Consider the following 22,953-nt stretch of genomic DNA (forward strand, 5'->3'; position numbering starts at 1 on the left):
ATTTACTGAATAAAATGAAATTTACTAATGTAAAATAGCAAGTTCCAAGCAAATACCAGTGATACTATATTTCACACAGTAATGAAATACACTTTACAGCCCGTAAGCAGGTTTATTGCTGCTTTCTATTAGGACATTCATTTGATGTCAATGCAAATTTACATAATTGTCATAGTATCAGAATACTCTTTTGTAAAGAGTATTTATTTTCTTTTTTCATTTTTTTTCTTTATTAATTTGAGAGAGAGAGAGGAAGGGAGAGGGAGACAGAGATAGAAACATTGATGAGAGAGAACATGATCAACCTCCTCCTGCATGCCCTCCACTGGGGACTGGGCCCACAACCTGGGCATGTGCCCTGACCGAGAATCGAAATGGCAACCTCCTGGTGTATGGGTCAATGCTCAATCACCGAGCCACACTGACCGGGCTGTAAAGTGTATTTAAATAAAAGTTTTCCCCCAAGTCTTATAAACTTAATTATAATTACCTTATTTAAAGCATGTCCAACATGAGGGTCGCCATTTGCATAAGGAGGTCCATCATGAAGACAAAATTCTGTCTTTACTTTTCTTTCTCTTTGCCATGAATAAAGTTCTGAAAATCCACATTTCTGTTTAAAAAGAGTGATAATGTCTGAGCATCATATAAATGCATACTCCCGAATCTTACCATAAATAACAGCCAGCACTTATTTCTTATTTCATTCCAATGTATTCAACTCTAAAATGCAAATGGTGAGGTTTCTAAAATGCACATCTGAGTACTTTTTAAACAAATTTTTATTGAATTTATTGGGGTGACATTGGTTAGTGAAATGATACAGTTTTCAAGTGTTCAATTCTATAATACATCATCTGTATATCGTATAGTATGTTCACCACCAACAATCAAGTCGTCTTCCATCACCATTTATCCTCTTCTACCTCACCCAAACCCAGCCCCTGGACACCCCACTCCTCTGACAGCTAAGTACTCTTCTTTTAATATCTTTTTAATAGTCTCCCTCACAGACTTCTGATTAAATCTAAGCCCTTGCTACTCTCTCAATCTGAAACCACACATAGTGCGATCTGCTGTGAACTTGGTCAAGTCACTTTGCCCTAATGGGCCTGTTTACTCATTTGCAAAAAATGTTAATATCCATTTGGTGTGAAGATGAGAGAACCTTCGGAAATGTCACAGTTCTTGGCATACCAAAGGTACCGGATAAAACACTTTAAACAATTATTTGGCCAAAACAGGTTTATGAGTCCAGAGCTCTTATAACTGTCATATTTAAGCTAAGCATATTTACTGAACCAATATAACCCGAGTGTCAGGGATTTTAAAGACTCTAGAATTAGAGAAACTAACAAGTGAATCTCTGTCCTTTGAAAATTCAGTTTAACACGAGAGGCAGATATGCACAGTTTAGGACGCGGAGTCAGAGAAAGGTTAAGTACTGCTACTTTGTCCTGCACACAAGTCACAATTCCAACTAGGGACCTGCTAATACCACAAACGTGAGCTGCCACTTGTCCTCATAACCCAATTTTTATGGATAGATGTACATGTTATTTTACTTTTTATAAGCCCCCGGAAACGTGTCCACATTCGACCTGCTTTGCCGAAGCTAAAAATGAGTACTTATGTTGAACTAACTAGAAATGAGACTTATGCTGAACCCCTGCTGCTATCTCAGTAACCCACTACCGCTTAGGGACTTACCTCCAGGCTTCTCCACTTAAGTTTTCAGGCAGTAAAACCTGAGAAGCGGATGGATTTTACTCATCTGGTCACAACCCGCCCGCCCAAGGGGCCTGGAGCCCGGCCCCGCCCCGCCCGCCGTGGCTCCGGGGGCCGCCGTCCCCCCACGCCGGCCGGCTCGGGCCTCCCTCCCGAGTCCCCGCTCGCGCGGCGCAGAGGCGGGGCCGCACCTGCTGGATGTCCAGCTCCGTGTCCGGCTGCTGGCGGCCCAGCAGTTTCATGGGGAAGCTGGTCTGGGGCAGCAGCACCGTGTCCCGATACCTGCCATTACTCGAGCTCTGCAGCTGGTTGCTGGCCCCGGTGACTGATCGCACCAAAAGCCCCCGGGCAGTCTCTCGCCAGCCCGGGCGACAAGGAAGGCGGGGCGGCCCCCACAAAGTCCAGGCGGCAGCCAGGGCCGCTGGCCCCGGCCGGCGATGACGCAGCCCCCAACGCATGCCGAGCCGACCCCCGCCTCCCGAAGATCGCCCGGGCCTCGGCTCCCACCGGGTCCGGGAAGACAGGGACTCCAGAGAAACCTGCGCGGGCCCGGCGGCAGGGCGCACGCGCGCGGGGCCAGAAGGGCGGGGAGCGCGGCCTCCCGGAGTCCGCGGGGTCACATCCAGCTCCGGGTCGTAGCGTCAGCCTCCGGGGGCGGGGCCAGGTGTGGCCGCCGCTGGCGCTCCTGTGTCAATCGCAGAGCCCTGCTTTAAAAAATAGTAATATATATATTTATTTATTTAACAAAATAGGTCCAAGATAGCATTATTTCAACGTGTAGTTTATACAAAATTGTAAATAAGATACTTTGCATTCTTCCTCTTCATGCTAAGAATTCGAAACTTGGTATGTATCTTACACAGACATACAGCGCATCTCCCTTTGGGCTAGTAACTTGTCAAGTGGTCAACACGCACACGGGACTAATGGCCACGTTTGGGGGCAACACTGCTTTTGTGAGTACAAAGTTCGTATCAACGTTGTAAATCAACCTAATTATTTTTCAGACTCCCTCTATCGCTGTCATGTCCCACTTCTATTCTGCTCCATTTGGTTGTCCAGGTCATGGTAGTTCATGGAAGGGTTAATAACAATTTTATTTATTTATTGTTTTCTTTATTGACTTTAGAGAGAGAGGAAGGGAGAGGGAGAGAAACATCGATGAGAGAGAACATCAACTGGCCGTCTCCTGCATGTCCCCCACTTTGGAAAAGCTTGCAAAAGCGGAAACTGAAAAAGGCGCTGCTTGCATGACCTTTGCTCAGCCTTCTGTTGAATACAGATTATCCACAAGACAATGAATCACCCAGCAGATGCAGGGCGAGATACCAGACCAGTCCAACTGCAAAGTGGATAATGGGCCATGCAGGGTACCTCAGCAGGAACTGCCAGAAGCTAGAAGCAGTGTATGTAACCTACACCCCAACTGTTATTTGAGGCTGACCCCTTTTCGGGCTCAGCCCGCCTGCACCCAGGCGCATGCAATGAAATCGTTTTGCTCTACATCGGCCTTGCATTGTGGATGTGATCTTCCACCACTCAGACCTTTTAGTTGACAGCTGTTACCTCTTGGGAACAACCTTCCTAATCACGCAACACAACATCTAGAAGATTTGGTATACATAAGGTGGACAGATTTCCTACAAAAATGAAAACAAAATGTTATTTGGAAAAAGACAGCCCAAAGTGAGAAGGCAAGCGGCAAATAGGAAAACTACATTGATGTCAGCCTTTCACCAGGCACTGTCCCCAGCTCTCTCTGCCTGCATCAACTCATTTGATCTTTAAGCCCCGTGAAGATACAACATGCCAAAACAACCCTGTGAGGTGAGGTAGGTACTATGAATATTACGATTTTACAGGTAAGGAGACTGAAGCACAGAATTAAGTAATTTTCTCCAGATCACACAACGGGTCCAATTTTATGCCAATGAAAATCCAAATTTGCAGTTTGATCATGCCTTCGCTTTTTAAAAGAACCAACACCTGTAAAGCGCAATAAAGCAACGTGCAATGAAATGAGGTGTAACTGCAGGGCATTTGGTTTTCTAATCAATTGCAGAATTTGTGTTTAAATGGAGGAGTTTAAGCAATTTACATTTACTGTTATAATTGATGGTTGCTACTAGTTCTGCCATCTTTTCATTTTCGTTATGTTCTAATCACAGTGCCCTACTTTGTAATATTGAAAAAAAAAGTCATTGGCTATTCACTCTGCTGCTTTCAGGTGTATCTGCCCCCTCCCCGCACCCACAACACAAGCAGCACAATATACGGTGAATGCCTACGTGGGGGGGAAAAAAAGACAATTTTTTGTTTTTGCTGGTGTTTATTTCTGGCAGTGCATCAAGCAAAAAAAAAAAAAAAATCATTAATATGATACACCAGGGAAAGAGGCCATCTCTCAAGAGTTATCTGCAGGCAAATGCAAACACAATTCTGCATACAGTTGCTTTGTTGCAGGGAGACAGGTGGAGGTGTCACGGTTAACCCCTTCGCGGTTACGCAGCCGCCCGCAGCCGCAGGGCGATGTCACTAACCCAGTAAACTGTGTGCACAAAGTGGGCTGAAGACTCCGTGAAGGCGGAATGAATCTCTAACAGGTAGACACACCATTCACTTGGCTGTCAAGCAACTAGAGCCAATCAAGAACTTGAAGAAAACATGGAGAAGTGGAATTTCGGCGGATCGGGAATCGGACAGGACTGTGGCGACGTAGCTGCTCTGCGCCTGCGCCGAACTTGCCGCATGCGCAGTAGCTGAGGTAAGGTTGTCCTATGACCACAGATGTCCTATTGACTGGGAGAAAGCGGTACTGGACGCCGCGAGGGACTTGTTGCTTAATAACGCTTTTGGGGGGTTATCCCTGAAGTGTCTTTCGACTAACTTTGTTCGAGGCCTGTCTCGTAAGTAAGTTGAGTTTCTCCCTTGCGGGTCAGGACAAGGGCAGATCACAGGCAGATTTGAGTCGTTCATTGTCCCCCTAACTCCACCCCTTTGGCACAGATAAGCGGAGATTCAAGGGATTTATGTTCAGAAATTATGAAATTAATCATTTCATGTGTTTACCAGCCATTGCTTTTCTTTTTCTAGGAATTGCCTGTTCGTGTTCTTTGCTCATTTTTCTATTGGATTAATCTTTTATTGATATATAAAAGCTCTTTTACATAACAAAAATGAGCTCATGTGTTTAGTATGTGACACTATTTTTTTTCTCGTTTTTGTCAGCTTTTTGTACTGTTTATGGTATTTTGACTGTACAGATGTTTTAATTTTTATGCAGTCAAATGTATCAGTATATTCTTTTATGGATTCTTGTTTTTTGGCATGTTTATAGTTTTACCAAATTTGTAAAGCATTTCATCCAAGTTTTAGTCTTGTACTTTTAGAGTTTCATTCTTTACTTTTAGAATCATGTGGAATTTATATTGATATAAAGAATGCAAAAAGGATTCAACATTTTAAAAGAGCATTACTAATTGCCCTGCTATTTATGCATAATTAACTTTCTCTCCCATGATTTGAAATACAAGCTTTATTGTGTCTGGAGTTTGATTCCCTTCATTTGTCTCTCTAAATCTGTCCAGGATTAAACTATTTTAATTACTATAATCTTATATCATATTTTGGTAGCTGGTAAGGAAAGTATCTCTGCTCATTGTTCTTTTTTTAGAATTTGCTCTGTTATGCTCACATTTTTATATTTCCAGATGACCTTGAACTTTAGTATGATTTAATCAGAGTCCCAAGATAAATAATCTCAGTATTTTGATTGTGAACTCATTAATCCTCATATGCTCACCACCTTTGTACTGAATTCAAGATACTCTCCCACGCTATAAAAATAAGGATCATTTATTCCTGAACTAGCCATGTTGGCAGCTGTAAAGATTTCTTAAAAGATGGGATTTTTTCATATGTGCTCTAAGCCTCAAGCCTGGAATATGATTTAAAAGAAGCTGTACTGTGATTCAGGGTCATATTGGTTATCACAGTAAATCCTCAGGGTCAAAATAATGTTGCCAAAGCTACAGGAATTTTTTAGCCATTATAATTCAGTGCTTACCTTGTGCCTGGGACAATCTAAGTGCTGTAATTGTCCTTCTCGTGTAATAATTACAACTCTATGCTATAGGTACTATTGTTAGCTCCATTTTGCAGATTGAGGCACAGAGAGGTAAAGTAGCTTTCCTAATATCACACAGCTAATACGTGCCAGAGCCATGATTTGGACTTGGGCAATTGGCTTCAATGCCTGTGCCTTTAACCACTCTTCTGATACTGAGTAAGCTTGCAGGAGGCAGATCAATTTCCCTTACTGTATGGTGTTGTTCTAATTGTTCACAGGTGTCGTTTACCTTTGAGCCAGGTAATCTAGAGGTAGTGCTTTAGGACTGAGAGGAGTACAAATGGTAGAGAAGGAAGTAGGATGAGTTTAATCTGAACTGCTGTAAGGAAGTTAACTTGCAGGAAGCTTTTTGGCCTTGTTCTATATCCACCTGTACTGGCAACAGGTAATTAATTCTCATTTGGGGTCTGGGAAGGTTCACCATTAAAAAGGCTAATAGGAACCTCTTTTACAGATTTGGCATTTTGATAATATAATTAGCTACATTTTCTTTATATGAAAAGCCACAAGTGTATTCATTTGTTTACAACATATGTAATAAAAAATATTAGGGCTAGGAGTCGGTAATATTTTATTACTAATTCAGTTTGGACCAGAGAAATACCTCGGAGAAAATGGTAGAAATATTTTCCTATTTGCCAACTAAAAGTGATTTAAGGGATCTCTTTGTAAATCATTGTGTGCTTTGCCCCAAACTGATTTTTTACATTCACATAAAACAGATGTTAGCTTTAAATGGTGGTTTGCAAATACACATTTTTATGAAGCATGTAGGAGGAAGACAAAGCTTTCAAGTTTTCCTCGGGAAGAAAATACCGTGGACTTGGCAAACAGAAAGGGGAGTGGTTTAGCCCTGTAAGAACTGACAAGCCTGTAATGAATGCTCAGTTGGCTCAAAGGTAAATGATACCTATGAAGAGTTAGAACAACACCATAGGGTGAGGGAACCCAGGCTGCCTTTCACAGAAGTCATCTGTCATCTTTTATAGGATGGGGACTGGATGTGCAGACCAACACATTAAAGTAGCCTCAGTGGTCCTGCCGGTGTGGCTCAGTGGTTGAGCGTTGACCCACGCACCAAGAGGTCACCAGTTCGATTCCTGGTCAGGACACGTGCCCAGGTTGTGGGCCTGATCCCCAGTGGGGGGCATGCAGGAGGCGGCCAATCGATGTTCTCTCTCATCAATGTTTGTCTCTCTCTTCCCCTCTCTCTCAAAATCAATAAGGGAAAAGAAATAAGCCAAGGCAAGCTGGATTCAGCGATTAATCCTTAAGTGTTTCTTTAAAAAAAAAGAAGAAGAAGAAGAAGATAAAGTAGCCTCAGTGGTTAAGACACCTGGATAGTACAGATTAGTGGCCCAAAGACTACCTTTTCCAGTACAGAATATATCAGCTATCTGGCTGGTCATGGACATAAGGGAGTAGATGTAAGGCTAGCAAAGGGTTTGCTAAATTATTTCTCCTGTTTTCTATTTGAGGTGTTCCTGAAGTAATAATCATCATAACCCATTTTTCCTAGTCTAACACCTAGTATGCCAAGAAAATAAATATAGCCTGATCATGATGTAGTAAGATCAACAGAAATCAAATACATTGAAACCCACTCTGTTTTCATCTTAATTCCAGAAAAGTGCTGGTCACAGTATGGTATTCATTACCTTTTAGTTTGCATTTCAATTTCAGTGTCTTTCTTATGAAGGGTTTCAAACACTTCCCTTGTTTATTGTCTCGTTCATGTTCATCTCATTGATGTTCCTAAGCCCTGTGAGTAGAAGGCGGGTGATAGAAAAAAGATGTAAAGAGGCTAAAAGGCACATGGAGTCAAATACTCAGTGAGAAATTGGTGGAATGGCGACTGTTGCTGAATTGAGCTCTGTAATGTCTATATTGTGTTCCCTTCTTGGACTGAAACGACGTTGCCTCGATTTGATTAGCGTGGGGAGACTTTTTGTCATAGGTTGGTTCCCCACCAGTACCCTGACACAGACACAGAGTATAGGAGGTTTACTGGGGAGTGTCCTTGGGATCAAGTGTGGGAAGGAAGGGAAGGAGGTAGGAATGCACAGGGAGAGGGGGAGACCTTAGCCGTGATACGGTGTCCCCTAAGGCCTCGGCTGACCACACTGGGCATTGGGAAGCTAGGCTGGCCCATCAGAGTTGGGGCAGTGGCCCAGCTGGAGTGGAGAGAGGCCCTTACACCCCCTTGTTGACCAGTTTCAGGTGAAATTGCTCTTCTCAGCAGATAAATTCCCCAAGAAAGGTGGCAGCCAAAGACCATCCATTGGGAACACTCAGCAGCAGAGGAAATAGGTCCTTCGGTCCTAAAGGGAATCTGGGTGGTGCATCCCAGACTCAGAACAGTCACTAAAATGGCAGGATTTGGATTTGTATTCTCAAAGATGAATATATTTAATCCTAAAAGCTATTTTTCCCTGTATTTTTCTACTGGGGCCAGAAACTACTCTGACACTCGTTACTTTTCTACATGGTTGGTCTTCAGTTAGTTATGCTGCCTGTTCTGCCCATGGCTCCTGTAGAGGATGGTTGTAAATAGGCCGCAGATGACGTTGCATTTAATCTCAAGGAGTCTTTGCTGATTTTTCAGAAACTAATTATACTCACGTGTAATCCCCCCCCCTTTTTATTATTTATTTTTCTTTATTGATTTTTAGAGAGAGAGGAAGGGAGAGGAGAGAGAGATAGAAACATCGATGAGAGAGAACATCGATTGGCCACCTCCTGCATGCCCCAGACTGGGGACTGGGCCTACAACCCAGGCATGTGTCCTGACCGGGAATTGAACCTGCGACCTCTTGGTGCCGGGTTGACGCTCAGCCACTGAGCCACACCAGCCGGGCTGTCCTTTCCCTTTTTAATTACTCCACATATCTACCCACATCATCTATGCGATTCATACCTCTCTTGGCACTTACCAGTTTTAGGTTGTAGACTTTAGGTTCTGCTATTTTACCCCCAACCCACCACAATATTAGCTCTTCAAAGCAAATGTTATATTTTCAGCCCCTGAAGCACCTTCCACAGTCTTTGCATGTTACACTTCTCATACATAAAGCTTTTTCACGTGCTCACAGGCCTGGGCCAGTTTCCCCCATGCTTCAAAATGTCCCGTCTGCACAGAAAATAAAACTTTAGAATTTATTGAGAGCTGATCCTGAAATGGAGGTTTTTCCAAGTCTCTTTTCAGAATCTATACAGTGAATTGGGGCATTCCCAAGTAAACACACAATAAACACGTTTTGGATTGAATTCAAGTAAGTTAAACAAGTAGTTGGCTGTGAAAGTAACAAAACATTTCTCTCAATTTCCCTTTAGGGCTTATCATGGCTTCCGGTCACACGGTGTTGATGCGGTTGGTAGCCTCAGCATATTCGATTGCTCAGAAAGCAGGAGCAATAGTCAGGCGTGTTATTGCTGAAGGAGACCTGGGCATCGTGGAGAAGGTACTGAGAATCCCATCTTTTTTTCATACCAACTTTATCTTTGTCCCTTGAAGTTTAACTCAAGGATGTAATAATCTGCACAGACTTCAATCGTTGGACTAATCGGTGGCTTCCTTATGGTGATTGCAGAGTGGTGAGGTCTGGCACCGTGTCAGTAGAAAGAACAGGAAATATTTATCTTAGAGAATAAAAGAACTGGGATAGTTTTCTTCATGTAGTTCAGCGGCTGCCAGTGTGTCTGTTTTCGTCTGGAGTCATGGTCTCTACGCTTGATTGATATATAAGTCATCTTCAGATTCAACAATTACTTTCAGAGGTTTCATTCAGCAGATATATATATAAATAAATTTCTATTTTCTTTATTGATTTTATTTTTTTGTTTTTTGTTTTTTTTTTTATCCTCACCCGAGGACATTTTTCGATATTTTGTTCAGATAGAGTGAGAGGGGGAGAGAGAGAGAGAAACATCGACGTGAAAGCGACACATCGAGTGGTTGCCACCCACACGACCCAACCAGGGCTGGGGACAAACTGCAACCAAGGTACGTGCCCTTAGCGGGAACCGAACCCGGGTCTCTCCGGACCACAGGCCGACGCTCTAACCGCTTAGCCAAACCGGCCAGGGCTCTTTATTGATTTTAGAGAGAGAGGAAGGGAGAGGGAGATAGAAACATTGATAAGAGAGAACATTGGCCGCCTCCTGCATGCCCCACACTGGGGACTGGGCCCACAACCTGGGCATGGGCCCTGACCGGGAATTGAACCAGTGACCTCTTGGTGCACAGGTCGACGCTCAGTCATTGAGCCACACTGGCTGGGCTCATTCAGCAGATATTTATAGAGCACCTACTGTGCGCCAGACACAGTTCTTTGAGGACTAAAACGAAGACCTCTGCCTGTGTGGCACTACACTCCAGCAGAATAGTACTTTGCATTAAGATAAGCAGCAAACTCCAGTGTGGCATGAGAGAGTCGACCTTCATGATCATTCCCCATCTCATTGCAGAGCATTGTAAAAATGCCACCATTTAAGTTTGTATCATCTGTAGATTTACCTAACCAGACATATGTAAATTATAACGTCATACTTCTCTGAAAGGAAACGAACAAATGAGGTCATGGCTGTCAGTTCCAGGGTTTTCCACTGTCCTTCACTAGCATGACGATCTGATACATGAACTGAGTGAGCCATAGGTGAGCTATATATTAAATATTATGGTTGTTCATTTTTATATTTCAGAAATAGGAATTTTCCATACACCAAGGAGTTGTCCTGAGGACCCCTTGAATTGCTAGGATTAGGGTTAGTGAGTGAAAGCTACGGAAAAATCCGTATAAGGAATACCTTTCAAATAACTAAAGATACAGTTTTTTTAGCTTTGACTGACTTAAAGAAGTTATGAATTTCCTCTCTCTTAACCTGTTTAAGCAAAAGATTGATCTAGAGATCTTATGAAAGGAAATTCTGAACTGGGGAGAAAATGTTCTGATAACTTAAAAGCTCCTTTCCAAACTTTCACCACTATAAATCCCACGAGAAAAACCAAGCCAAGAAGTAGTTAGCTCGTTTGGTGTTAAGTTTTATAAATCTAAAAACAGACTGTCATTTAAAGGGTATAGACTCATGCCTTAGGAATCAGACAGAGGACGACATTTCATATGAGCTCTGTTAAAATTTGCATTCTTTTTAAAAAAAATGTTTATTGATCTTTTTATAGAGAAAGAAGGGAGAGGGAGAGAGAAACATCAATGTGAGAGAGAAACATCGATTGGCTGCCCCCTACACACCCCCTACCGGGGATCGAACCCACAACCCGGACATGTGCCCTGACCTGGAATCGAACCTGGACCTCTCAGTCCATGGGGCGATGCTCAATCCACTGAGCCACACCGGCTGGGCTAAAATTTGCATTCTTTGTTGCAGACCTGTCCAACGGACCTGCAGACCAAAGCGGACCGACTGGCACAAATGAGCATATGCTCTTCCCTGGCACGGAAATTCCCCAAACTAACCATCATAGGGGAAGAGGTAAGACTTGTCAGGGATATAGTATTTTCCTTAATACCTGTTTACCATATGGATTTATAACTGCCACTTTAATGATTTAGATACCACTCATGCTTTCAAGCGTTATATCTGGCATTTTAACGCAAAAGTCATTATATTCCTCGGACTTGAAGGCAATGTCTGATGATGAAAAATTTGGTCCATTTCTGGGCCAGATATCTCAATCTTGATCATCGAAGATATGGTTAGTATTATAATATTCAGCATGCAAACTCTAAGATGGGTGGAATTCTGGGGTTTTAGAATAAAATAGATTTGGTTTCTGTTTGTTTTTAACTAGGCTTACTTATGTACTTATCCAAAGACTAACCCTGTGAAAGTGAAGGAATTGACATCTCATGTAATTGAGAGAGAAGTATCCGGTGTCAGAGCCACTTACTTTGAAAAGTTGATAGTGCTTAAAAATTCTTTTCTTTCTAAACTGTTCCGGATAACGAACTTGGGACTCCCTGGTCAACTTCGGTGAGCCGTATCTGGTCACGTCGGCAAGTTTATTCGGTTTGGTTTAAAGCTCTAAAGATAAGTGGCAGGACTAGTGACAAGTGCGATGCTGCGGATTTCTTCCGTTACTGACACGGGTGCTCGGCGGCCTCGTAATCAGTGTTCTCTGCTGTAGGACCTGCTTTCTGAAGAAGTGGATCAAGAGCTGATTGAAGATGGTCAGTGGGAAGAAATACTTGGGAAACCTTGCCCGTCACAGTACAGCACCATTAAAGAGGAAGACGTATGACCCACATTCCTTAACTCTCTACTCATCTTTGTTGTTGTTGCTGCAGTAAAGGAAATAGAATTCACCTACAGTGACGAAAAGTTGGTAGTTATAAAATAGGGGCAACATTGAGTATCAGGCCACCATTGGGAAGGTCTGACCTATTTCGAGTTCAGTTTCTCATGCTATTGGTCTCTTCTCCACTCTAGAGTAATTATTAAAAGTACTTTTAAGGAGAAAGTCTAATTTTTTATTTAGTATATTTGGTAGTAAAATATTTCATTGGCTATTGGGGCTGGAAGGAGGTAAACAGATCACTAGCTTATATTTTTGGAAGGCCATAAAAATCACCTCGTTTACTTTTTAAAGTCACTTGAATTAAATCTGTGACTTCATATAACTATCATACTTTAATTTTCTAATTTTAATTTGTTTAGCACATTCATTGAATACTTACTGTGAGTAAGGCACTCTGCCCTGGGGTATGAAGGATACAAAGAATGAGACATGGTGTCTTTTCATCGGAAGTATTTCTTCATTGACATTAACATCGTGTTAGAATTCTAGTGGGTAATGGCCGCCTTTGCCTGAATCATGTTAGAAGTCCTAAGTAGAAGGGGCTTCTCTTTTTTTTGGTTACTCATCACCCAAGGATATTTTCCCCTAGATTTTCAGATAGAGTGGAAGGGGTGGGGGGGAGAGAAACATCGATGTGAGAGAAACACATTGATTGGTTGCCTCCTGTACAACCCAGACCACGGCCGGGGATCAAACCTGCAACCCAGGTACATGCCCTTGACCAGGAACTGAACCCGTGACCCTTCAGTCCACAGCCGACACTCTAACCACTGACCCAAACTGGCCAGGGCGGGACTTCTTCTTTTGTCTAGTTTCAGTTATATAAACCATTTTATTTTACTTTAAAAATATTGATTTTTAGAGAGAGAGAAACATTGATCGGCTGCCTCTCATACATCTCCTACTGGGGAATCAGACCCGAAACCCAGCCATGTGCCCTGATGGGGAATCAAACCTCCAACCTCTTGGTGCACGGAATGATGCCCAACCAACTGAACCACATCAGCCAGGACTAAACTGTTTATTTTTATTTGCTATTTATAAGTGATGATGTGAAGTTAATCAGACTGTCATTTCTTAAATCGGCATTTATTTATAAAAATGAGTAGCAACCACACATTGTTCAGAACATCCTGGTGCCACTTTAAAGTTTTCCCCATGTCACCATGTAGCTCAGTGTGTACATGGCATTGTCTTTGGTGTTCAGCTGACAGTCAGCTGTCATCAGTGAAGCACATCATTTTCAAATTTTTTTTTTTTTTTTTATCCTCACCTGAGGACATTTTTTCATTTATTGTTCAGATAGAGTGGGAGGGAGAGAGAGAGAAACATCGATGTGAAAGGGACACATTGAATGGCTGCCACCCGCATGACCCAACCAGGGCCGGGGACAAACTGCAACCAAGATACGTGCCCTTAGCGGGAACCGAACCCGGGTCTCTCTGAACTGCAGGCCAACGCTCTAACCTCTGAGCCAATCCGGCCAGGGCCATTTTCAACATTCTTAAGTCCCACTTTCTCCATCGTAAATGGACGTTCTCCGTGATTACAGAACAGTAAATTTCTTTTTACTGTCACAAAGCTGGTGACTTTGGCTTAAGCCATCCATAAAATAATTTCAAAAATGAGAAGAAAAAAAAAAGTAGCTTTGGTTAGTCTATTTGTATCTATTTTTTAATATTTTGTAGACTTACTTTGCGTATTTCCTTTTACTTTTTAGCTTGTGGTCTGGGTTGATCCTCTGGATGGTACCAAGGAGTATACTGAAGGTTGGTATCTCTTTCGTTTTTGTATTTGAGCAGCAGGAGTAGCCTATGATGTTGAGTGTGAGCATTCGACACTTCATATGTCGTATGAAAGGCTGGCATTGTTCTCTGTCTGTGCCCTAAAGCTGTGTTGGTGCCCATCCTAGTTGACTGTCGTTGTACATCAGTGATTGTCAAGACGGAGAGGAAATTCATCTCCTTCCGCGACCTCCCCACACACGGTCTGCCAGCCCCGCAATTCTGATGTGCCCTGCATGAGAAGAGCTGACATGAAGCCAGTGTCACCAGACTGAACCCCAGCTCTGTTGGGGTGGAACACCGAAGAGAAGCACAGCTTTGCTGCTCATGTTCCGCTGTCCCCCTCCCCCCACTCACTGTCCCCTCACCTGTGACCCGCTTTCTCTCTACAGCCTCGCCTTTAAAGGTGGGCTTGGAAACAGTGTAGTAGTTCTCTCTTCTGAAGTTATCGAAGATGAGAAAAAGAAGAAAGCAGCCTATTAAAGTAAAATAGGCAACATTAAAGTGAGAAAAGACCAAGCTCAGAGCCAGAGTTTTAGGTTTTAGGAGCATAGCGTAAGCTTTGAGTTTTATTTGCGGAAAAAAAAGGTCTACCTAGGTTTTCTTATGTTGGTTCTCAGCTTCATGGCTTAGAAAGACAACTTCTCATCATTACTAGAGAAAACTCTTTCTCTGTCCTTGGATGAGACATGTCTGTTATGAGTGAGCCATGCAGAGTGTATGTATGTGTGTGTGTTTACTGAAAACAGCTTTGTTGAGAAACGGGGGTTCCAGACAGCTTTTGAGTATGTAGGACACCTACACAGCTTGTCTAGGTCTCCACCTCTCCCCCTCCAGAGATTGCGATGCACTGGCTCTTGTATTATAAAAGTGACGCCAGTTAATTCTAATGCTGCTTCCTGGTGCCCAGACCCCAGGCTAAGAATCCTTCCTTTGGAGTCTTAAAATGCAAATCGAGAGAGTAACCCTGGAATAGAGAGTGATGCAGTGGTCAGGAGTGAGGTGGATGGTGGCAGAGGGGGCACAGAGGGATCTAATGATAATGCCTGTGGAGTTACGGCTGCTTTATTTAATTAGTTTTCTATTTAATTAGACCACGTATAGCAATTCAGTTAACTGGCCCTAGACCCTACTTCTCTGTCTGGCCAGCACTTTCTCATAATTTGTGCATTTTGCCAGAAGTTGGATCGATCATGGATGAATCACTGCAGATACCTTGCCTTTACTGCAGATAACTTGGAGCTATTCATGTGTGGGTGATGAGTCATAACGTGAACAAGTTATATAATAATTGATATTCATTTCTTCTTTATAGGTCTTCTTGACAATGTAACAGTTCTTATTGGAATTGCTTATGAAGGAAAAGCCATAGCAGGAGTTATTAACCAGCCGTACTACAACTACCAGGTACTGCTATGATTGACACAGGTTTTTGTTTTTGTGCAACAAAGAAAGAGCTCATTTGGAGAGGCAGCCAGATGAGATGGGGAGGAAGCCCAACCCCACTTGGTTGCCTCTCACACAGCCCCGACCGGGGTCAGGGATTGAACCGGCAACCAAGGTACATGGCCTTAACTGGGAATTGAACCCCAGACCCTTCTGTCCGCAGGCCGACGCTCTAACCGCTGAGCCAAACCAGCCAGGGCCAGATGACAGTTTTGGAGGAGTGTGAAAGGGAGCTTTGCTTGCCAAGGGATTGGAAGTAAACAATTCTAAAATCTGGTAAAGGGAGTCAATGCTTTGGTATGGAGGGCAGTTTCTGCAGACCCCTGCACAGTTCTTCAGTGTTGCCGTGGTATCTAGGGGTCACCTGTCAGTATAGATAGACTTGGAGTCGGCTGGGTTTTTCTCCATGTTATCTTTAGATTCAGTCTCCTAATTCCTCATGTTGCAACAGATGAGCCATGTTCCAGCATCTTCGAACCTCAGCGGCACCTGCCCCCATTTCTTTACCTCTCGAATCACTTCCTGTGTGGGCAGCCAGATGCCAGGAAGTGTCAAGGATGGAGGTCTCTGGCCAGTAACCAGTGAGGATGGAGGCCTCGCCATGTACCTGCCTGTGCTTTCTCATCGAGACATGGGGGGCTCGGCTGAGGCGGCCAGCAAATAGATGTTGCCTACAAATGGGGGGGGGGGGGCGACACAAAAATATTTAAGTCGATAAATAATTAGTGTTATATGATTCCTGATAATATCTAATCGAATGATTTCTAGCTTGGCTGCGCATGTATTCATCTTTTCAAAATACAGACTCCCATGTCACACCCCAGACCCATTAAATCAGAACTTCTGGGGGCATTGATACCAGGGATATATATAATACACTGTGTGTATTACATATTTTCTTAATGTGTGCCTTCAAATGCGAAGTTTGGGAATTACTGATGTGGTTCTTGATTAGTCCGGTCATTGAGACACCTGATTTACAGGTGGTTCTTCAAGCACATTGGAGAAATGAACCCTTTCAACCAAGAGAGATGCTAGCCATGTTGTTTCCCAGGTAATACTGCATAGTGCCGAGATTATCGTCATCGTTGGTAACAACTAAATACGCTGTTGCACCCTTTTCTCTTATTTTTCTCTCTAATATACTTGGACTTTCTACTGTACTCCCTAGAAATTGTCTTCCTTAGAAGCGAGAGATTAATGTAATTCCAAAACAGGAATATATCATCAAGTCACACTAAATGTTAAAGGAAATTATTGAGAGAAATACTTAAGTTGCATTTGTTAGTGTGACCTTGATAGAACTTTGAAGAAACACGATGACCAGAGTGGGGACTGTTACTTCTGAATTTCTCATTTGAGTTAAGAGCAAGATTAATCTCTACTTCTAAGATAAATTAGTTTCATTCTGCCATTTGCATAACTTTTTATTTATAATCATGTGCTTCTTAGGATTATTTAGCAAAACTAGTTATGCATTATTGGTAAAGTTTCCCATATTAAGTATCTACTAATTCTTTTAATATCACTCTACTGTTTATATAGTATTATATACAGATACAAGCCTGTGGCTTTTATGTAAACTTTAAAATAAGTGAATACCGTTACTTAAAAGACATTTTATTCATAGCTAACACTGTAATGCATAACACCTTTCATCAAAAAAGGATCTGAGTGCTCAGAAGTTGTTAATAGTTTCTATCACTTCTGAGATTAGAAAAATTGTATTTATTTTCCACAGAACAATGAGAAGCAGAAGTTAAGGGAACACAGGAATGAAGCAAAGGTGAGAAAAATAGCTAGGGTTTTGGCTCCGCTAGTTGGAAGCAAAGAGGTAGGAAACCTGTGTTACCAGCTAGTCATTGTCAAGCCCTTGTACCAGCTCATCTTCTCCTGTTGTTTCTCCCCTCTGTTACCTGTCCCTTCACCTCATTCCCTCTGTATACTCTCCTTATCCTTTCTTCCTTCTCTCTTGCTTATACCTTAAAATATTGCAACAAGCAGAAAGTTACTCAGCTCCATTGGTAGTATTCAAGGCTGCATATTCAATTTTTAAATTATCATCATCATCACCATAATAGCTAAAATTTCTCAAGAGCTTACAGTATACTGCCAGAATTAGGTGTTCACATGCGCTATCTCATTTAATACTTACCATCCTTTAAGAAAACCTTTTCCCTGTTTTAAAGAAAGGGAAGCCAAAGCAAGTAATTTACCCTGGGTCACCCAGTTCGTCAGTGGCAGGTCTGGGATTAAACCCCTGTCTGAGCTCTTACCCATTATGCTGTATTGCTCTCTTGAGCCAGATGACTTTTAACAAAACTCTATTATTGCTCCTAACAGATGCTAAAACTGGTAGTGAGTTTAAGGAAACAGTTGGCTTAGTGCAAAGAAACCCAGTGTGTCTTTCTATTGGAGTTAGCTTCCTCAACATCATGAGACTCATTACCCTCCGGAAGTTGGTGTGGAGCCTTTGAAGGGAAGAGGCAGAGGCAGATCAAGAGCACAGAAGCAGCTGCCAGCGGCCTCATGGGGGTGCCTGGCACCACCCCACCAGGTGCCGGTTCCTTGGTCCCATACTCTGTGCCTCCATGGTCATTTATGTGACTTTCTCAGGACCAGAATACTTATGTCCACTATTGTATTGCTTTCCTTTCTTTTTCAGAATAACTGGAAAACTAAGTAAGTAGGCTTCTTGGGAGCATGAAATTAGTCCCAGCAAACAATCTGAAGCCTAATGAGCACCCAGAGCCACCACTGAGCCCATCTGTGTGTTTCAAGTCCTAGCCCCTCCTGAAGTGGACACTCCAGAACAGAGGAAGCCCATGAATGTATAGTGAGCACCCAGCGCTTGCCGTCTGGTGCCTTCGATGCCCCATTTGCAGGGAATGATGTTGGCAGACAGCCTCAGCGCAGCATCTCCAGGGATTGCCTCACCTGTACAGAGCTGCCTCGCCCAGGGCCATGCTCCTCCCCGAGGCGTACAAGGGTGTAACGGCCTGGCATTTCATCCCAGTTTGGTACAACCCTGAAGGGCCGTTCTAGCCCCGAGCTCCCCATAAGTTCGGCTGTGGCTGTTGTTGGATCTATATCACAGACCGTTTCTCCCTTTGTTCACTCATGCTGCCTTCCTCCTTTCCACGGGGGTTGATCCCAAGGGCATTCCTCAATCGACATGCTACTCGTCTCCGAGTCCGCTTCCCCAGCATTCCAGCCTGCAGCCAAGCCATCTCACTATCACAACACCCAGGGTGCTGCTGTAGGACAAGTAAGATGGTGCGTTTGAAAGCCTTTGACCAGTAAACTGAGGCAGTATAGTCTAATGATGAGGGATATTGGCTTTGAACAGAGATGAGGCCTAAGTTTGGTTATGACCTTCCTAGAGTTCTTGATCCAGTTACTTAATGGAGCCAATCTTTTTTTTTTTTCCCCATCTGTAAAAGAAGGATGATAATACCTACTCCATGGAGTTGTTTTGGAGATTAAATGAGATAATACATGTAAAGCACTTAGTATGGTGCCTGGTATATGTTAAGTATTCTGTAAAAATATAAATGTCTCTATTATGTTTAATAATGGTATCTTGATGACTTTGTGTTAATCATTTTATGCGTCAGTTTTACTTTTCATGAAATACAGATTATGTTTTTCGATATGAAGTGCATAGTAATAAACGTGGTTGAAAAATTCTTTGAGCTCTGCAAAGGAAAATATTCTAAGATTGCATTATTATTATCATTTTATTCCATATTGCCAGTAAAGTCTTTGACCTTGACCTCCTTCATCCATGGCTATGCTTCAGTATCAGCCTATTCAGTTGGTCTGTCTCTATAGCAGCAAAATGCATTATCACCATTACCTATTCCCATGTTAACCTTGCTGTTTCTTGGATATTGAAAAGTAGGACTCAATACATGGTGTTTCATTTCCTAGGGACTTCAGTCCCTTTTGCAAAGAGCTGTTTCAAATACAATGAGATTATTCGATGGTTCGGAGAGCAACAGGATTTAGTACATATTTCCTTTCCTGTGGACTCCAGGGAAAAACCAGAAGTTCCCTTCAATACTTTTGAAACCCAATTATTAGCCAAAACACCAATGAGCATAATCCGTTGATTCTCTAGGGAAAATTTTTTTGTGGATGATATTGTTTTTGTGCTTTATAACATTATCATGTTTTTATGATCTAAAACTATGATGCTGTTATAACTAAATATTCTATTCATGGCTAATCTCTTCTCCTAGCAATTACAAGCTGTGCTGTTGTTTTGCCGTTTACATAGGCAGGAGCAGATGCTGTGCTGGGAAGGACAATCTGGGGAGTTTTAGGGTTAGGTGCCTTTGGGTTTCAGCTCAAAGAAGTGCCTGCTGGGAAGCACATTATCACAACCACGCGATCCCACAGCAACAAGCTGGTCACTGACTGTGTTTCTGCCATGAACCCGGATGATGTGCTGCGAGTGGGCGGAGCAGGAAATAAGGTAGGAAGCTCCCACCATCCACTCTGAAGTGCAGTCGAGTCACTGAAATACTGAGCTTTTAACAAACGTGAGATAAGCGTTTGGGAGACGAGATTAAAGAGTGTAGTTTGCCATTGGAAGCACATTTGAATTTTTTTTTTTTTAATGTGAGGGTTCAAGTCTCTTTTATCCAAGATAGCTCAGTGAAAATGTGTCATAATTGGTTACATTGTGTTCATTGACATTTTCCTCATTCTCCCAGTCTGGATATTGAAATCTGAGCTTTACAGTACTAATTATTTTACAGTATAACCAAAAGAAAAATCAAGTAACGAATCAAAGCTTGATGTAGCAAGTTACTGTTTTGAGTCATGCAATTTCTATCACTGGCCTCAGATTTACATGAGTATTACAATTATTATTAAGATGACTTTAAAAATTCATATTTTTGCAGTGCAAATAATAATGGAGATGACCCCAAAGACAAATAACTACTTGTTAGACTCACTGGTCAGCCTCACATATTTGTTAGGACTTACTACAGTTTATACATTATTGTACTAGTTGATATTTTCCTATCCTTTATATAATAGTCAATTGTTTACAAGGTTAAATTAATATATATATATATATATATAGTTTTATAGTTTTATAGTAAGAAAGTAAACCAACATAAAAAAGAAAACGATTTCATCTAACTTGGAACATTCAGATATCCTTGTAGCTTATTGAACCCTTTCCCCCTTGGGTGTTATTTATGCATGGGCTCTCTGTGTTTCTTCCTAATAGTCTTGTCATTTAAACCTGCTAAAGGCTTTAACCCAAGTGGAGTCTAACAGAGGAATTGAAATATATTTGATAGAAACAAGCAATGGTCTCTTAGTTTTACCTCATTCATTTCCTGGTCGAGGGATAGTTATTATCTTTCATTTTACAGATTATTCAGCTGATTGAAGGCAAAGCCTCTGCTTATGTATTTGCAAGTCCTGGATGTAAGAAGTGGGATACTTGTGCTCCAGAAGTTATATTACATGCTGTGGGAGGTTAGTCCATTTCATTTGTGAGATTACAGTTTTTATATTATGCTGACGTAGTATTTCAGTAATACCACTTTACCTAGACTCTTAGGATATAAAAGCTACATGGGAAGTTGGAGATTATCTATTCCATCCCCAATAGTTCATAGATGAGAAGGATTTTTCAGCCAATTCATTTTTTTAATTACGGTTTCTCTTTTTGGACCTTGATCTGCATACAGTTAATTTAATTAAACCCTTATTAATTTATGGCTTTAATGCTTTTAGGTTTTTTTTTTCTTGAAAAGTGAAATATTCATTATCATACCACCTAATTTCTTTTAAGCCAATATTGGTAAACATCTCTGTACTAGTGTTAAAGGTCATATTAGAATTTCCAAGTCTGACTGGAAATGCATGACAGATATGAACATAGGTGATTTTTACATTTCAAACAGACACCAGGTCACTCCTTGATTTTTTTTTCATCCTATCTTTTTTCCTAGCACATTATTTTATCAGTATCATTAACATATTACATGACAAGGAAGTTAAATTCATCACAGTCCCTTCTCATTAGAATGTTAAATGAAATTATAATATAATTAGTTCTATTTCATGATCATACTTCACGTAAACCCTTACCAAATAAAGTGTTAATATTAAGCAGTAGAATAAAGAAAGCACGTTTGAAAATGGGAATAGTGATGATGAAGTATAACCCATAGGAAAAGCAATCAGCTCACAAAAAGAGAAATGGATTGATACTGAGAAACAGAAATTGAAAATGCTAAACGAAATTATTTTAATCAGAAATAAAAATATTTTATCTTTCAGTTAGTTAAAATTGTTCTGTAGTCTTACATTTTAAGTGAATTAACATTTAACCATTACTTTTCCTTCTTTTATCCAGAATGAACTGGATTATTATTGCATAGGGGAGCAACGGGCACTAACAAATAATGAACTGTGACGGTAGAACGGCCATTAACGTTGTGCTGATGTTTTTCTCTAGGCAAGTTAACGGATATCCATGGGAATTCCCTTCAGTACAACAAGGAAGTGAAGCACATGAACTCCGCTGGCGTCCTGGCCTCACTGAGGAATCACGACTACTACGCAAGCCGAGTCCCCCAGTCTGTTAAAAACGCTCTCGTCCCTTAGAGGGACACCTCACTGACATAGCTAGGAGGACAGCTGCAGGGAGAGAGGACAGGTGACCTGTTCCTGAGCTCTCAGCCCTGGGTCAGATCACAGATTTCCATGCTGACACTGAAGAAATGCTGAAGCTCTTGGACTTTGGCAGTCTGTCCAACCTGCAGGTCACTACACTGAGGATGAATTTCAAAACACCACCTGGAGCCATTTGAATCTTTCAGCTGTGCTATATCAATGAACCATGGACAACTTAAAAAAAAAAAGCATTGGTTCTCGAAGGAACATCTCATTTACTTAGCTAAGAGAAGGACTTGGCTCTAAAAATAATACAGTTTAAAACTAATTGGATGTGATTAGAGCTCCTCCATTGCTGTAGTCCTTGTTGATCAGTGATTTATTTTTAGGTACATAGGAGAAAATAGATTTTTATAACTTTGTGATTAATGCATCAACCAGACCAATTCTGACATTAGGAGAAGCTGTAAAGTCTGTCTGTCACGTCTTTCCTCCTTTAATTTGGAGGAATGAAAGAGGTTTAGTTCCAACTGACTCTCCTGGTCAATTGTTTAGTCAACATTCCTATTGTATAAACCACATTTTTTTAGGGCACAAAAGCACAAGTTCTTACCTGAATCTCATTTTCACAGTAATTTTAAATTTTTTCCAGTTATGAATAAATACACTAAAATGTCAAATGTATGTTGAAACAGATTTATGGAAAAACTGCTTCTTTATAAATAAATTGTCATTCTAGCCAGTCTCTGTCCAGTGTTTTTATTTATTTTATTTCTAATTTAAATTATAATTGACAATTTTTTTATTAGTTTCAGGTGTACAACAAAGTGATTAGACATTTATATAACACCAGCAGTAAATACTTGATGGAGAAACAGCAACAGTCCCACTAAAGTCAGAAA

At 41.6% G+C, this 22,953-nt stretch overlaps 2 protein-coding genes across 5 annotated transcripts in view; one reads left to right on the forward strand and one right to left on the reverse strand.

The window, feature by feature from the left end:
* Positions 1-2,298, reverse strand: part of IARS2 (isoleucyl-tRNA synthetase 2, mitochondrial) — a 33,829-nt gene extending 31,531 nt beyond the window's left edge. Inside the window, exons 1-2 of one of the 2 annotated variants that reach the window (XM_036277741.1) lie at positions 1,920-2,298; positions 491-613 (exon numbers count right to left, since the gene is read on the reverse strand). In XM_036277741.1, the coding sequence (XP_036133634.1) occupies positions 491-613; positions 1,920-2,186 (390 nt within the window). In that variant the 5' untranslated portion in view covers positions 2,187-2,298. The remainder of the gene's footprint in view (positions 1-490; positions 614-1,919) is intronic. The other variant, XM_036277742.1, reaches the window with a different exon arrangement.
* A 2,204-nt stretch (positions 2,299-4,502) lies between these two features.
* BPNT1 (3'(2'), 5'-bisphosphate nucleotidase 1) lies at positions 4,503-22,299 on the forward strand. 3 transcript variants are annotated; one of them, XM_036277450.1, is made up of 10 exons: positions 4,503-4,638; positions 9,191-9,318; positions 11,243-11,347; positions 12,003-12,110; positions 13,894-13,942; positions 15,273-15,364; positions 17,145-17,189; positions 19,686-19,883; positions 20,800-20,905; positions 21,894-22,299. In XM_036277450.1, exons 2-10 carry the CDS (start codon positions 9,199-9,201, stop codon positions 22,040-22,042), a joined length of 972 nt encoding a protein of 323 aa, XP_036133343.1. In that variant the 5' UTR covers positions 4,503-4,638; positions 9,191-9,198; the 3' UTR covers positions 22,043-22,299. The 3 variants fall into 3 exon arrangements, with proteins under 3 accessions (XP_036133343.1, XP_036133344.1, XP_036133345.1); XM_036277451.1 differs by having other exon boundaries at positions 4,503-4,634; XM_036277452.1 differs by lacking the exon at positions 17,145-17,189.
* Positions 22,300-22,953: the final 654 nt, after the last annotated feature.

The sequence above is a fragment of the Molossus molossus genome, unplaced genomic scaffold (assembly GCF_014108415.1).
Source record: "Molossus molossus isolate mMolMol1 unplaced genomic scaffold, mMolMol1.p scaffold_m16_p_23, whole genome shotgun sequence".
NCBI lineage: Eukaryota > Metazoa > Chordata > Mammalia > Chiroptera > Molossidae > Molossus > Molossus molossus.

What these genes read in the sequence shown, in the direction of transcription:
- BPNT1 (XM_036277450.1), top strand. Translation starts at nt 9,199, where the DNA reads ATGGCTTCCGGTCACACGGTGTTGATGCGGTTGGTAGCCTCAGCATAT. An exon ending in AACACAGGAATGAAGCAAAG is followed by an intron (nt 17,190 to 19,685) that starts GTGAGAAAAATA and finishes CCGTTTACATAG; the next exon opens with GCAGGAGCAGATGCTGTGCT. An exon ending in TGGGCGGAGCAGGAAATAAG is followed by an intron (nt 19,884 to 20,799) that starts GTAGGAAGCTCC and finishes TTCATTTTACAG; the next exon opens with ATTATTCAGCTGATTGAAGG.